Genomic DNA, 15,387 nt, shown 5'->3' on the forward strand with positions numbered 1-15,387 from the left:
GCTTTAACAGTACATTTTAGAGATTAAACAGGTACCAATCTAGAAAAGTGTAGTTTTTTAAAAAATATAAATTAACTGTCAACTTGTGAACAAATGTAATAGTGTCCAATTATGAAGTCTAGGATAAAAATAATACGGAAACATTCAGGGTTTCTGGGAAAAAAGTCTAAACTTAGAAAATACAAGATTGTGAGTCTCAGTCTTGATTAGACTACAGTAATACGGGGGGTTGCTATTTAAAGCTACTGGTGGCAGGTTAGAGAACCATCCCCTAGGTCCTTTGCCTCTACAGAATAAAACGAGCACCAGCAACCAGCTGATGGAGTCACTGGCATACTCCCTGCCCTAGCAGACACATTCAGGCTCTACAGATTATTGCACCTTGGAGCCCAGAGCTCTTTCCTGTTCTGCAAATCCTCCCAGTGTCCTTGAGATCTTGGATTTTACAGAATTTCCTTGGACCGTGTGCAACAGGTTCTGCAACTTAGATGGCGCTGGCCAGCAGCCACTGTCACTCAGGTCTGCATTTCCTAGATTTCACAGACCAGAGTCTCTTCTGTTCTCAGATAATTAACCTCTGAATATCAACTCATCTATGAAATAGAGGACAACCACAGACAACCTTTCATAAGATGGAAATGTAAATTATGCTTTTGGATTATAGTGTATTATATGAACTGAGCAATAGAAGGGAACAGTTCTTAACCACTTTCTGGTTTGGAGTATTAAAAACAGAGGTCAGTGCACTTTCACATAAAAGCCCAGGCTACATCAAATTTGTGATGGGCAGTTCTGAGAATCTAAAGTCAATAGAAATCTGCATAAGTGACTAAGATCAAATTTTTATATTCCTTGTATTTCATTCAATCAACAGATAATTGTTGAGCACTTTGTGTCAGGCACTGGGTTTGTAACAATGCAAGCCAGACAAGACCCTATTTTCTTGGAGCTTATGTTCAGATAATAGGGACAGTTATTTTTTTAGATCTAACTGCTAGGCATGGTACCATGGTCTTTGACATACATTGTCTGATGTCATACAACATTGATGTTGCATTATGCAAAAATGAAACATACTTTTTTTTAAACAAAATTAAATTTTATGCAAATTCTACTGGTAAATCTTTTTAAAATGTCTGCAGTATGTCAGAATTACCTTCACATACTGGTATCTTTTTCTTTTCTCTGAAATAATTGACCTCCTCACTTTTGTATATAGGTAAAGCCAAACCATTGGAAGTGAGGAAAAACTAACATTTTTTACATCTTGTAAGTGACAGAAAGTACTCTCTGTATTGGTAAAAAATCAGATTATCATTGATTGTCAGATTTTTTTGTTTAGCCCATTGTATAACTTTATCAGTTCCTATCATTACCAACCAAGGAGTTGTAAATTAGATTTCAGCTCTGTAGTTCTTTCCTTTTATTGCTAATTTATTTCAAATTGTAGTTTTTCAGATCAGTGAAATGTTTGAAGAAGCTGTAAAAAGCAGTTCTATAACAGTTGGGACTTCCCTGGCGGTCCACTGCTTAGGACTCCTTACTTCCACTGGTTCAATTCCTGGTTGGGGAACTAAGATCCCACATGCCATGTGGACAAAAAAAAAAAAAAAAAAAAAAGAATAAAAGCAGTTCTATAACTGTTGTATTATGAGTTATTAGACTTAAGCATAACATTGTGTTTTCAGTTCAGTAAAGCACTACTTATGCACCACAAGTAACTCAAACGTGAATCTGGCAAGTAATTGTAAATAATTTGGCTTGGGTTTTCTCTTTGACTCATTTGGTGACCTTTCAATTTTGCCAGTCTTTAATGATTAAAAATACTTTAACTTGGTTCCCGAATTGTCTGCTGCAGAATTAGAGCTACATGTCTTTGATTTTAAAGTTTAACGTATTCAAGTGATCGGTCACAATGATAACATAGTACCAAATTATGGTCTGAAGATTATGTTTGTCACTTCGCCTTTTCCTGTTTGGCTTCTTAATGGCAACGGAATAGAGGAAATTTACTGAATGTTAACAGGCAGATTCCTTATTGTGTATTTGTTAACCAGGGTATTAGGATATATTTCCTAGAACAATAACTAAAATGGATGTTGAATCCATTTGGATCCATCGTCACCCCATAGCATTCCTAAAGTTGTTCCTCAGAATTTTATACAAGGTGTCTTTGAATAAACTGTTAAGTGAGTGTACAGAAGTAGGTAGCTTACCGCTCTGACAAATAAAGGATTCTGGAGTGTTTGCTAATCTTACCAGATGAACTCTGAACAGTAATTGCTGAATAGTTTTCTTTCTATACTCAAATCTTTTGCCTAGTGTTTTGGAGGATATTTATTGAGCTTATTTTATTGTGGTTTCTTACTATCGAGTTTTGAGTTCCTTATATATTTTGTATACAAGACCTTTGTTGGTATATGATTTGCATTTTACCTTGTATCGTGTATGTATTAGTCTGGGTTCTCCAGAGAAACAGAACCAATAGGAAGTGTACATAGGTAGAAAGAATTATTTATATGTAAATCTCAGCCCAACACCCTCACAGAAACATCTAGAATAATGTTTGACCACATATCTGGGCTCCAGGGCCCAGCCAGATTGACACATAAAAATTAACCATCACATTGTCACTTCGCAAAACTAACTGTTTAAAACTGGAGTTTATTAGCTTTCAGACTTTATTAAATTTTAAATGTGTTCATTTTTCTACCTCGTAGTTGTAGTTTGTATTTTAAATTGAATTGCCTTCAAGCTACTCTTTGAAAGAAATTCATTTTGATAGAAAATGTGTGTCAAAGTTTGGTTTTGTTCAGAGATTGTTACCCACAACCTTGACTCACTGAGGATGTCCTAGACCACATGCTTGCTGTGATTTTTCAGCATCACAATGGACAGTAAGATTTGTTGTCCAGGGCTTCCCTGGTGGCGCAGTGGTTGAGAATCTGCCTGCTAATGCAGGGGACACGGGTTCGAGCCCTGGCCTGGGAAGATCCCACATGCCGCAGAGCGGCTGGGCCCGGGAGCCACAACTGCTGAGCCTGCGCGTCTGGAGCCTGTGCTCCGCAACGAGAGAGGCCCGCGCATCGCGATGAAGAGTGGCCCCCGCTTGCCACAACTGGAGAAAGCCCTCGCACAGAAACGAAGACCCAACACAGCCAAAATCAATCAATCAATCAATCAATCAAACATACGCATCTGATTCAAGATCCTCATTAAAAAAAAAAAAAAAGATTTGTTGTCCAACTTTTGTCTAAGAGTGAGCATTAGTTACAATAAATGAAGATGAAATAGTCCAAAAGAAATTAACTTGGAGTTAAACAGGTTTGTTAGTGTTTCTAAAAATTCAAATATTTTTCACATTAATATGAAACATTTAGTCTATCTTAGCACATAGAGCCATGCGGTGCTAAATTGAGCCATGTGTGATTTATTTTTATTTTTATTGAGATATAATTGACATACAGCACTGTACAAGTTTATAGGGCATAAAATGACTTGACTTATATATATTTTAATAATTACCACATTGTTTAGTGAACATCCATCATCTGTTATAGATACCAAAGGGAAAAATTTTTTTTCTTTGTGATGAGAACTTTTAAGAGCCACATGTGGTTTAAGAAATGTCTGTTTTGTGGCATAGTTATTAGACAAACATCCAGAGTCCCTGGTCAAAATTTAGTAAATACTGCTCCTACCTTCCTGCGTATAGTTGTTTGGGTTTTTTATCTTTGTGCATATTACTTTAAAGGTTCTATGTAGTTTGAGTTGAAGTCAGTTGTTGTGAGTATTCGTGAAAGCTGTATCTGATAATGCCCCTTTCCACAAATCTTCTTTTGAAGTCTAACATATGATTACCTCCTGCTATCTCATTTTGACTATGGTACAATTTTAAAAATCTTAGTTGTTGACAGTTGATTTATAGCTTATTAAATAAGCATTACTGAAGTAAAATTCCCATGTAGTGAAATGCACAGATTTTAAGTTTACAGTTCTGTGAGTTTTCATAAGCATGTAAACCTGCGTAACATCTAGCTCAATCAAAATACGGAATATTTCCATCACACTGGAAAGTTTCTTGACAATCAGTTCCTCACTGGTAGCCCAGGCTGGATTATATAGAAGGTACTCTTTTTATGTCTCATCTCTTTCACCTAACATAATGTTTTTGGAATACATCCATTTTAGTAGTTTGTTCATTTTTGTTACTGTGTAGTATTCCATATTATCACTATAATATTTGTAATAGTAAGAAATGTGTTTATTTAGTGCCTATTGATGGACATTTGGGCTATTTTTTAGTATGAGGTTATTATGAATAAGCTGACATGAACATTCTTGTACAAGTCTTTGTGGTTTTGTATGTTTTTGTTCATTTTGGGACACTACCTAGGAATGACTTCTTGATTCATGGGGTAGGTATACTTTTCATTTATAAGAAACTGCCAAGTGATTTTCCACAGTGGTCGTACCATTTTATACTCCCATCAGCAATATATGAGACTACCAGTTTTTCCACATTCTTGCCAGCACTTGTTACAGCTTTCTAATTATAGCTGTGTTTACGGAGGTTTAATAGTGTCTTACCGCCACTGCATTTCCCTGATGATTAATGATGATGATGATAAGCATCTTTTCATGTGCTTGTGACCACTTGTATATCTTATCTTGTAATATATTCATATCTTTGGCCAGTTTTTAAAGTGGGTTATCTTTTTGTTTCTGATTTGGAGGAGTTTTAAAAAATATATTCTGGATACAAGTCTTATGTCTAACATGTATTGTGTATATTTTTCCTAGTGTGTGACTTGCATCATCTTTTTTTATCGTTTTCTAAATCATGTCTTTTGAAGAGGAAACGTTTACCATTTTGAGGGAGCCCAGATTCTCAGATTTATTTATCTATCTATTTATATTATTTATTGACCAGTGCTTTTATTGTTCTGTCTTGAAATCTTTGCTTATCCCAAGGTCGTGATGATATTTCCCTATGTTTTCCCTTAGAATCTTTATAGTTTGTTTTTAGATTTTTAACTATGAATAGCCTCACATTATGTGAGACAGAGATTGTGCTTCTCTCCCCTACTCTTATCCCCCCCATATAGATAGCCACTTCTTCCAGCACCATTGGTCAACCAACTCTCTATTCCATGTTGAATTAGTTTTGGTACTGTTGTTGAAAAATCAGCTTTCTGTGTATTGTCTGTATTGTATCCTGTTCCACTGATTTGTTTGTTTATTCTCTTATGCCAGTTATTCTAAGACTACCCTGTTTTGATTGCTTAGCTTTATAAGTCCTAAGTCTTTCAACTCTGTTCTTTTTCAAAATTGTTTTGGCTCTTCTAGGTTCTTTGTATTTCCATATAAATTTTTGAATTAGCAATATCAGTTTCTACAAAAACAAAAAGCCTTGCTGGGGCTTTGGAATTTCACTCTTAAAAAATCTTTTTGGGAAGAATGGTCATGTTAACAATATTGAATCTTCCAATCTCTAAACATGCTATATCTCTCCATTTATTTAGATCTTTGGTTCTCTCAGTAGTGTTGTATATTTTCAGTATACAGGTCTTGCATGTTTTGTTAAATTTACCCATCAGTCATGTTTTTCATCTGGTAAATGATATTTGTAAATTTCATTTTTCATTTTTTTTATGATTGTGTATAGAAATGCAATAGACTTGCATATCTTGGTTCTCTATTCTGTGACTTTGCTAAACATAAACAGTCATGTCATCTGTGAACAGAGATGGTTTATACTCTTTCTTTCCAATCTTTAGTATTTTCCTCTCTCCCTTTTTCTCTCCCTCTCTTTTTTCACACTGTTCAATTAGGTAGGACCTCCAATACCATGGTGAATAGAAGTAGTGAGAATAAACATCCTTGCCTGTTCCCAGTTTTAGAGGGATTGAGTTCAATATATCACTATTAAGATGTTAACTATGGAGTTTTGGAAGATGTCATTTGTCAGATTGAGACAGTTCTATTTCTAAATTGCTGACAGTGTTTATTATGAATGGATGTTGAATTTTGTCATGATTTTTCTACATCTGTTGAAATGGTTATATGGGTTTCTTCTCTTATTCTGTTATTATCACAAGTGATATGATATTTTGAATCTTAATAACCTAGCATTTGTGGTGTAAACCCCACAAAGATCAAAGATATATTTGGTCAAAGATATTATGCTTTCTGCTACTTTTTACTTGCTAACATTTTGTTAAAGATTTTTGAATCTATGATCATGAGGAATATTTGTCTAAAATTTTCTTTTTTTTGTAATAAACTTTGTCAGGTTTTGGTGTTAGGATTATGCTCAACTCGTAAGGGGTGTTGGCTAGTATTCCTTCATCCTCAGTTTTCTGAAACAGTTTTTGTAAAATTGATCTTATTTCTTCCTCAGCAGTGGAGCTACCTGTGCCTATGGTTGTGTGTGTGTGTGTGTGTGTGTGTGTGTGTGTGTGTGTGTGTGTATTACAAATTTAATTTCTTTGATAGCTATAGGATTATTTCAGTTTACTGTTCTTGTTATAGTTTTGGCAGATTTTTCAGGCAGTTTGCCTGTTTTGGCCTTATTGATTTTTCTTTATTGTTTTCTGCATCAGTGGTTTTAACTCTTTATTATTTTTTTATACTTTAGTTTTACTTACTTTTTTCTGCTTTCTTAATGTAGAAGCTTAGATCATTGATTTCACCTTATTTATTTTTAATTGAAGTTTCATTTTTTTAATATAAGAATTTAAAACTATAAATTTCCCTGTAATTCCTGCTTTAGATATATCCCACTAATTTTGATATGTTTTCTTTTCATTATCATTCAATTCAAAATGCTTTTTAATTTCCCTGTGGTTTATTCTTTTACTAGTGGGTTACTTAAAAGTGTGTTGCATAATTTAGAAATATTTAGGGGAAGTCCATACATTTAATTTAACACTGTTGTGGTCAGTAATACTGTCTCATTTCAATTTTTTGAAATTTATAGTACTTATTTTATGGCCAGTAATCATATGGCTCTTGATTAACCTAGTCAGTGTTTTGGTTGTTGATTTGAAATCTAGTGAGAGCTTCAGGGGCATGTGTCCCCAAATCAATGTGTAGTAATAATGGAACCGAGTGTATATAGTATTGTCACTACTTAAGTATCTCTTGTACCTGACTCATTGATGTCTTCTACACTCAGGAGACAGGGCATTTTATGGCCAAATTATAAGAGTCCATGAGGATATTTTTTCCATATTGACTTCCCATGTTTGCTTGAGCAGTAGATTTTTTGTAAATAGAATAGTTATTTTTTCTGTTGTTGCCTCTTAATTCATCATAATTTTTTTCATACTCTTCAGCTTATTCAATGATAATAAAAAAGCTAATTTAATTATACCTACTGTACCGAGTAAGCACACAAGTCAGAGAGACCTGAGTTTAAGCCTACTTCTTCCCTTACTATTTGCATGACCTTGGTCAAGTTATTTAACTTCTCTAAGCTTTAATTTTCATATATGTAAATGGGAATGATAATAGTACAGTTGTCCCTTGAACAACACATAGGTTAGAGGTGCTGATGACCCCTGTGCAGTCGAAAATCCATGTATAACTTTGAAGTCCCCCAAAACTTAACTAATAGACTGTTGACCAGAAGTCTTGCAGATAACATAAACCGTCAATTAACACATATTTTGTATATATGTATTATATACTGTATTCTTACAATAAAGTAAGCTAGAGAAAATAAAATGTTATTAAGAAAATCCTAGGGAGGAAAAGGTACATTTACAGTACTGTACTGATCCCATAAGTTTTACATCATCTGTTTGCAAGATGTATCATCTGTCACTACCTACATCAATATTGTCTTATACGATACAAAACAGTGTGTAGTGTATGTTACACATATTACTAACACTAGAGATAAATATGAAAAGATTCACTTTGCTGTACACCTGAAACTAACACAAGATTGTAAATCAACTATCCTCCAACAAAAAATTTTTTTTAAATATTAGAAATTAAAAAAACATTAAAAAAAGAGAGGCTAATGTGAAAAAAGAAATTTGTATTTATTTACAGGTATAACAATTCATACATTGATAACAAAGAGGCAGCAATATGATTGCTTTATTGTAACCCAGTATAATGATACGATTGTGTCAGGATAGCCTAGCCTATACACTGAGTGAATCATTGTAAAATTTTTATGCCATATAACAGTACAGTCATATTCATAATACAGTATTGTAAATATTGTAACATTCTTAAAAAAACACTTATCTGTGATGATAGTCAGTTTCTGTAATTAGGAGGGGTGGGGGGAAATGTGGCACATACTGAACAGTAATTAATTCTCTGAGAGCAAAGTTACATAAAACACTAAGAAAATTAACACATTAATTTTATATTAAATATCACTCAACTCATACCTATGTAAGGATAGACTGGTATCCACATATATTTTATGCCTTCATGACATATGTAACCTTGTCTTAATCTTTTCAATATTTCTATGCTGTGTGATTCGTCTGTGAGTTTTTTCAAATTGTTGCAAATCTCCAAAAAGTTTTTCAATATATTTGTTGAAAAACATCCACGTATAAGTGGACCTGCACAGTGCAAACCTGTGTCATTCAAGAGTCAATTGTACTTGCTCGAATTAAGTTAAAAGTTTAATAAAATTTAAATTTAATAAAAATTTTAATTTAAGATACCACTCTATGCTAGTAAATAGACCAGTCTTTCAGAGTAGTAGATCTTTTATACTATCTATTTTGTTACTAAGGAAAAAAAGGGGGAGAAAGCTGCTCTTAAAACTGGTTACCTCTAGGATGCAGCAATGGAAGTGAGAATAAATAGGGCAGAGTACTTTTGCTTTTTATCAGGAATTTAAAGTATAGGACGATACTTCATGTGTAACTTTTTATTCTTAAAAAAAAATAAAAATCTTTTAAAAAGTAATGAAACTGGGTCCTAGATTTTAAGTTTAGGTATCCCAATTGGTAGAAGATTTTTAAATAGTTCTGAAATGTCAGAATTTGTTACTTATATTCATTTCCCTTCCCATTATCTTTATTCATATAAAGAATATTCATATTTCCCTTCCCATTTATCTTTACCCACGTTAAATGCCCCTTAATATAGATATTTTTGGGGGGCTTCCCTGGTGGTGCAGTGGTTAAGAATCCGCCTGCCAATGCAGGGGACACGGGTTTGAGCCCTGGTCCGGGAAGATCCCACATGCCGCAGAGCAGCTAAGCCCGTGCACCACAACTACTGAGCCCGCGCTCTAGAGTCCACGAGCCACAACTACTGAGCCCACGTGCCACAACTACTGAAGCCCACGCGCCTAGAGCCTGTGCTCTGCAACAAGAGAAGTCACCGCGATGAGAAGCCCCCGTACCACAACGAAGAGTAGCCCCCGCTCGCGGCAACTAGACAAAAGCCTGTGCACGGCAACAAAGGCCCAATGCAGCCAAAATAAAATAAAATTAAATAAATAAATTTAAAAAAGAAGATATATTTTTTTAGTAATAGATTTGAAATTTCATAAAATCAAAACTTTAAACACATAACAAATGAATTCCGTGCTTTTATAGGCTCTCTTGGTGATATTTCTCATTCTAAAGTTTGTATTGTCAACTACTGAAACACGTGAATGGTTGACTGATTTCAATTAACCTTTTATTGTGACTTAATTTTCTTATTTATAAAATCGGGATAGATAATACTTTTCTTAATTCATTATTGGTATTGGGATTAAATGAAATAATTTACATGAATTTTGAAAACATGTTTGTTAAATGTAGGCTGTGATTAATTATATTCCAGGGATTTTCCTTGTGATTAATTAAAATTGTCATTATATAAGTCCATTAGAATTTTTAGTGTTCAGAAAGATTTGGGGGAAATTTTTAAGTCATTTCATCTCATAAAAAAAATGAGACTAATACTAAATGGTCAGGTTGCAATTCTTTTTCTTCAGAATTTTCAAGATGATAAAAATTATTAATTAGTAAAGTGAATTACTAAGGAAGTTTTGGTGGATAGGTTTAAAGTACATAATATTTTGAGAAACTTGATAAAAATTAACTACAAAACCTATTACAGATATTTCCAAAATAAAGTTTGCACATTTAGTACTTCATTAAATTGTAGAATCTGTTGTTGCGTTTGTCTTCATTATACTGGGAAAGCAGTAGAAATAAATATTAAGCTGTTTAATGGCATTTCATTATATGGTCTTAAGAATAAATACTTCATCAGTGTCTAGAAAATGTATATAACTTATTGTAACTTCATTATTATTAAAACTAAGTTTTGATTATGACCTAGAGGCCAGAAGTAAATTAGAATTTTAGGAGAGCTCTTAGTGACTTCAACTAAGCATTAGACTGACTCAAAATCATCATACTGATTTGTTTTTTAAGTTAGAAAAATACTTGCTTCATATAGCTTATTTAATGTCTTTGTCTACTCTGCCATTTAGGCAGGATTTATTAGAATACAAACTATTAATATACCTGTTAAGGGTGCCAGTATGTGCTATTCTTTAAGTTTCTTGTGATACTTTCTTTTTTGCCTTAGTATTCACGTTACCAGCAAATTACCACACTAATTTAAGTGACTGGAATCATGTCGATTGTGAATTTAAATGTTACATTAAGATTAAAAATATTACTTAGAAAATCATTGGGAAAATGATCTTGGTGTCTCTGAATATGAGGAAGAGGCTGTTACACATTTTAATCTAAGTTTTAGAAGAGAAAGAGATTTAAATAGCAGGATGATTTTATATTTAACATGAGGAGAATTCTCTGGATGTTCAGAACTGTTATGAATGAAGTGGGTTGTAAAGAATTCTTTCTGGGTGTTTCTTCCTAAAAATATGCTCACCCACTTGCCTGTGAGTTTAACTGCTGTGTTCACTGGTGGCACGTGCTTTGTGAACTCTTGTGTAATTAAAAGGATTGACATTCTAAATTCTCACATTAGTACTTTCGGTGTGTTTTTTTCCCTTTTCTTTAGGAGGAGCATATTATTTAATATCTAGAAGTCTAGGGCCAGAATTTGGCGGTGCAATTGGCCTGATCTTTGCTTTTGCCAATGCTGTTGCAGTTGCTATGTATGTGGTTGGATTTGCCGAAACTGTGGTGGAGTTGCTTAAGGTAATTCACCTTTTTCCAGTCATTTGTTTCCCAAATCTTTATTGAGGGTTTATGTGCCTCTTACCATATAAGATGCTAGGAAAGCAGCAAGGAACATGAAACTCGCCTTTCAAGACATTTAGTTATGGGAGATAGACAAAAAAATTTATTATAGAGTGTCAGAAATGGCTAACTGTAGGGGGCCGGGGGAACACGAGGGGGATGACTTAGTATACCATCCAGGAGTGGGGTGTCAGAGGAGAGTCAAGGCAGGGTTTTCCAAGGAAGGGAGTCTAGCCATTAGCAGGCAGATAGGAGTGGGTAAAGTATGGTATGAGGGGAATAGGGAAGAAAAGGAAACAGACCTAGAAGAAGTAGAGTATGGTATGTTAAAAAAGAAAAAAAGAAAAACGGAATATTTCAGTACGGCTGGAGCACTAAGTGGCAAGAGATGTAAGATGAGAGGGAGAAAAAAGGATCATGCCAGGAAGGGTTTTATTTGCTGTTAAATTTGTATCTTATCTTGACTGGAGTTGGGGATCCATGATAATCAGACTTGGGGCCTAAAGAAATATCTGACCACAGTATAGAGAATGTATTTGAGGGATCACAACTGGGGAGATGGAGACCATTTAAAAGGTTGTTGTAGCTGTCCTGAGAGAGGAGATGGCGGCTAATATTAAACCAGTGACCAGTGAGGCTGGAGAGATGTGGGTGTATTTGAGAGATTTTTAAAAAGTTGAGTAAGTGGACTTGATGAATGAGATGTGGGAAATTAGAGAAAGAGAAAGGAAGATTTAGATGGATAGTAATGCCATTTACTGTGAGAGAGAATGCAGAACATTTTCGTTTTGGATGTCTAATTTGGTATATCTAAGTAGTATATCTAAGTAGAGCTGGCCAGAAAGTGGTTGATAATGTTGCTCTGGAGTTGGGAAGAGAACTTGTTTGAAAAGAGTAATTAATATGTGTGTAGTTAAAGCAGTACAAGTGAAATAGGATTCAATATTATTAAATGAGAGGAACCTTGAGTGACACCTGTAGTTGTTCATGTTAGGTTGTAACTGTTCATCTACTGTAGTACGTGGTATGTTACTAGTGTGACATCTGAAAGGACTGACTCTTGCATTGGCATTGACCTTAGCTGTGTAGGCCAAAGAGACAGAGCAAAGGAAGTAAGAAAGCAATGTAATCATTAAGAATTCATATTCATTCATTGTTTAATTTAGTATATGTTTTTGATGTCATTGATATTTAGCCACAAATAATTTTGCTCTTAGAATGGAGTGGTGTGATTTGGACAGCTGCATGATAGTGTGTTCATCTCTTTTCCTTATGCAACATAAGAGACCATTAAAAGAATGAGCTCACTAACCACGATGAATGCAAAATATATTTCAGCTTTGTAACTTTAAAAAATCCTATTAGTACTACTTAGACATATTATGATTTTTTTCCTTGCTTGTTAGCAATTCTTTCTTATATTTGAGTCTGTATAAAATACAGCAGTGTTAATAATTTGATCATATTTTTGATGTCTTCAGTTGCTTGAATGATACCTTAATAGTAAACAGTAATTCATTCCTTTTCCCTAGGTCTCTCTATTCATTCCTTAAGTAGGCATTTATTCAACTTCTACATATGAGGCACTGTGATAGTTCTAAAACTTTCAAAAAGAATTGAAGAATTTATCTGAAGGAACTAATACTGCTCATCCTATTATTTTCTTTTTGTAGGAACATTCCATACTTATGATAGATGAAATCAATGATATCCGAATTATTGGAGCCATTACAGTGGTGATCCTTTTAGGTATCTCAGTAGCTGGAATGGAGTGGGAGGCAAAAGTAAGTAGTGATATCATTGGAACAGCTGTAAATGTTGAATGTACAAACTTTTAGACCTTGTGTTTTAGGAATGTTCTAAGGTGTAGTAATATTTTCAGATTTTGAAGGTTCCTGAGTGGCCATTTTCAAAGAAGTTCACGTATAAGGTCATTTTCTATTTGGCGACATAGGGAGGATTTGGAGATAACAGTCATTTTAAGAGGTAATCAGAGTATGTGGGAAAAAAATGAATTATAGGGTATGTCAGAGGGATTTAGTAAAGGTAATATAAGTACTGTGATTTTTTTTCTATATTTTTAAAGTTTGTGTTATTTGTTAGCAGGACATGCACATCTTTAATTCATTTCAGAAATATATGGCCTGATCCTACTTTTGCTATTCATTTTGGATAGTTCTTTAAAGATTGTTCATTTAACAAAAATTTATTAAGCACCTGCTTTGTGCTTGGCATTGTGTGAGGCACCAGGGAAACAAGACAGAAGCTTTCCCTCATGGAAGTTATATTCTAGTGGAACTGAATTAATGTATAGACATGATATATTTGATTTTGATTTTTAACGTTTAAAATTTCAGGCTCAGATTGTTCTTTTGGTGATTCTACTACTTGCTATTGCTGATTTCGTCATAGGAACATTTATCCCATTGGAGAGCAAGAAACCCAAAGGTTTCTTTGGTTATAAGTGTAAGTAAGAAAGATAGAATGTTTTTTTAAAGGTGCATATTATAGCATTCTAGTGTTAAATAAATTTAGTACATTTTACATAGTTTGTAATGTAATTGAGTTTGGTGTAGTGACTAACAGTAATTGACAGTCCAGTTTAGTTTGGTTCCTCTATGTCTGTTGTGTAATTGGAGTAAAAAAAATTACTTTTATTTACATCTTTCATTTCTGATTACTAGCAACAAAAGGTGATAGAATGTAGAGAAATCAGTGCTACTGAGGAAAAGTGCTTTTGTTCTCTTCTCATTTGGAGAATTTGTTACTGAAACTGTAAGTTTTGTTCTAACATCACTTTTTCATTCTTTTAGTTGTATTTAAACACAACAATCTAAAAGTGCCTAAGACTGTGAAAGCAACTAGAAATATTAGTTTCTTGGTACAATTGCAACATAAGTTTTTCTACAGTTTACATTCTTAATTGTGTGAGAATTTTCCAGTTTTTATCTTCCATAACCTCTTTCATTCTGCATCTAATTTTCACTACAGGTGAAATTTATTTGTCAGTTATTGTTTCCTAAAGTGTCTTTCTGCATCTCCTCTTCTCCCCACTCCCTCCATTGAGCAGCCGTTCTGAACCTATCTCTGCAAGGTAGAATGGAAGCCAGAAAGAATAGTTGCAGTAGCATCAGAGGTGCTTATCACTTAGGGTAATAGGTGTGTCTGTCTTAAATTGACAAAAACTCCTTGTCTTGAAGCCCTAGAAGGAAAAGACTAGTTTCAGTTCTCCTGAGTTGTTTAGCCCAGAGCTACGCATACAGATTTGTGAAAAGATGCAGAATGTACAATAAATCAATGCACTTCTTCCTTCAGAAAGTCTTACTGGAAAAAAATTAGTTGACTAAATTCTGGATCCTAGAGACCTAGTTGATTTACCTTCTGGTAAGCTCCTTAATCTAATTGCCGACTGGTAACACCACACCGTCCTTGGAACATATATGAGTAGCACTGATTTGGCCTATGTCTGACACTGACTTGGCTGGGCAGTTTTCACATAAGAGTTGTTTCCAGGTTCTTACCTTAAGCAAGAACACCTGCCTGCAATAATTTGTACTTACTCATCCTGGGTTGATAGTGTGATGTCTGTTCTGGTTACTAGCGCTTATGCCTACTTCTGAAACCAGGCACTAAATGTCTAATCATGATTTCCTGAATTAGGGGAAGAGGTGTCTTTTAGGCATGCCAGAAGTGAAGGTTAGTATTATTAGTTAGATAATTTTCTGTATTTCGTTCTCTCATAAATTGTATTTGTGACATTTCTTCTAATTATGAATTTTTTTTACTTAAATTATTTTTACATTATAGATTTTTGAACATTTGTTTTTGCAGCCTTTATTTCTAAAATTATAGTAGATGATTACTTCTAAAAATATTCCTAATATGTATTTTCTGTTTATGGCTTTAATTGATTTAAAAATATCTGTAAATATCTGCTAGGCCATATTTTTCATTTCCTTTTTTTCAGATCCATCCTTATCTAGTATAGTAATAATTTATATTGTATTCAAATAGCATATCTGGGCTTATCTCAATCTGAGGTAAATAAATTTAAATATACTTTGGAATATGACTTTTCCTTTTTAGCAGTTGATACTGCTTGGCCTTCCTATTATTAAGGTAGTGTCTGCAGTGAACAGGTTATGTTAATAAACTTGTCAGTTCAAACGACTACCTAATAGGGATATTCATC

General features: G+C 34.0%; 1 protein-coding gene across 2 annotated transcripts in view; it reads left to right on the forward strand.

Moving 5' to 3' along the window:
- SLC12A2 (solute carrier family 12 member 2) overlaps positions 1–15,387 on the forward strand; it is a 110,387-nt gene that overhangs the window by 34,243 nt on the left and 60,757 nt on the right. For both annotated transcript variants that reach the window (XM_007188581.2, XM_057540694.1), the window contains exons 5-7: positions 11,014–11,153; positions 12,869–12,979; positions 13,553–13,661. In XM_007188581.2, coding sequence (XP_007188643.2) covers positions 11,014–11,153; positions 12,869–12,979; positions 13,553–13,661 — 360 coding nt within the window. The remainder of the gene's footprint in view (positions 1–11,013; positions 11,154–12,868; positions 12,980–13,552; positions 13,662–15,387) is intronic.

The sequence above is a fragment of the Balaenoptera acutorostrata genome, chromosome 2 (assembly GCF_949987535.1).
Source record: "Balaenoptera acutorostrata chromosome 2, mBalAcu1.1, whole genome shotgun sequence".
NCBI lineage: Eukaryota > Metazoa > Chordata > Mammalia > Artiodactyla > Balaenopteridae > Balaenoptera > Balaenoptera acutorostrata.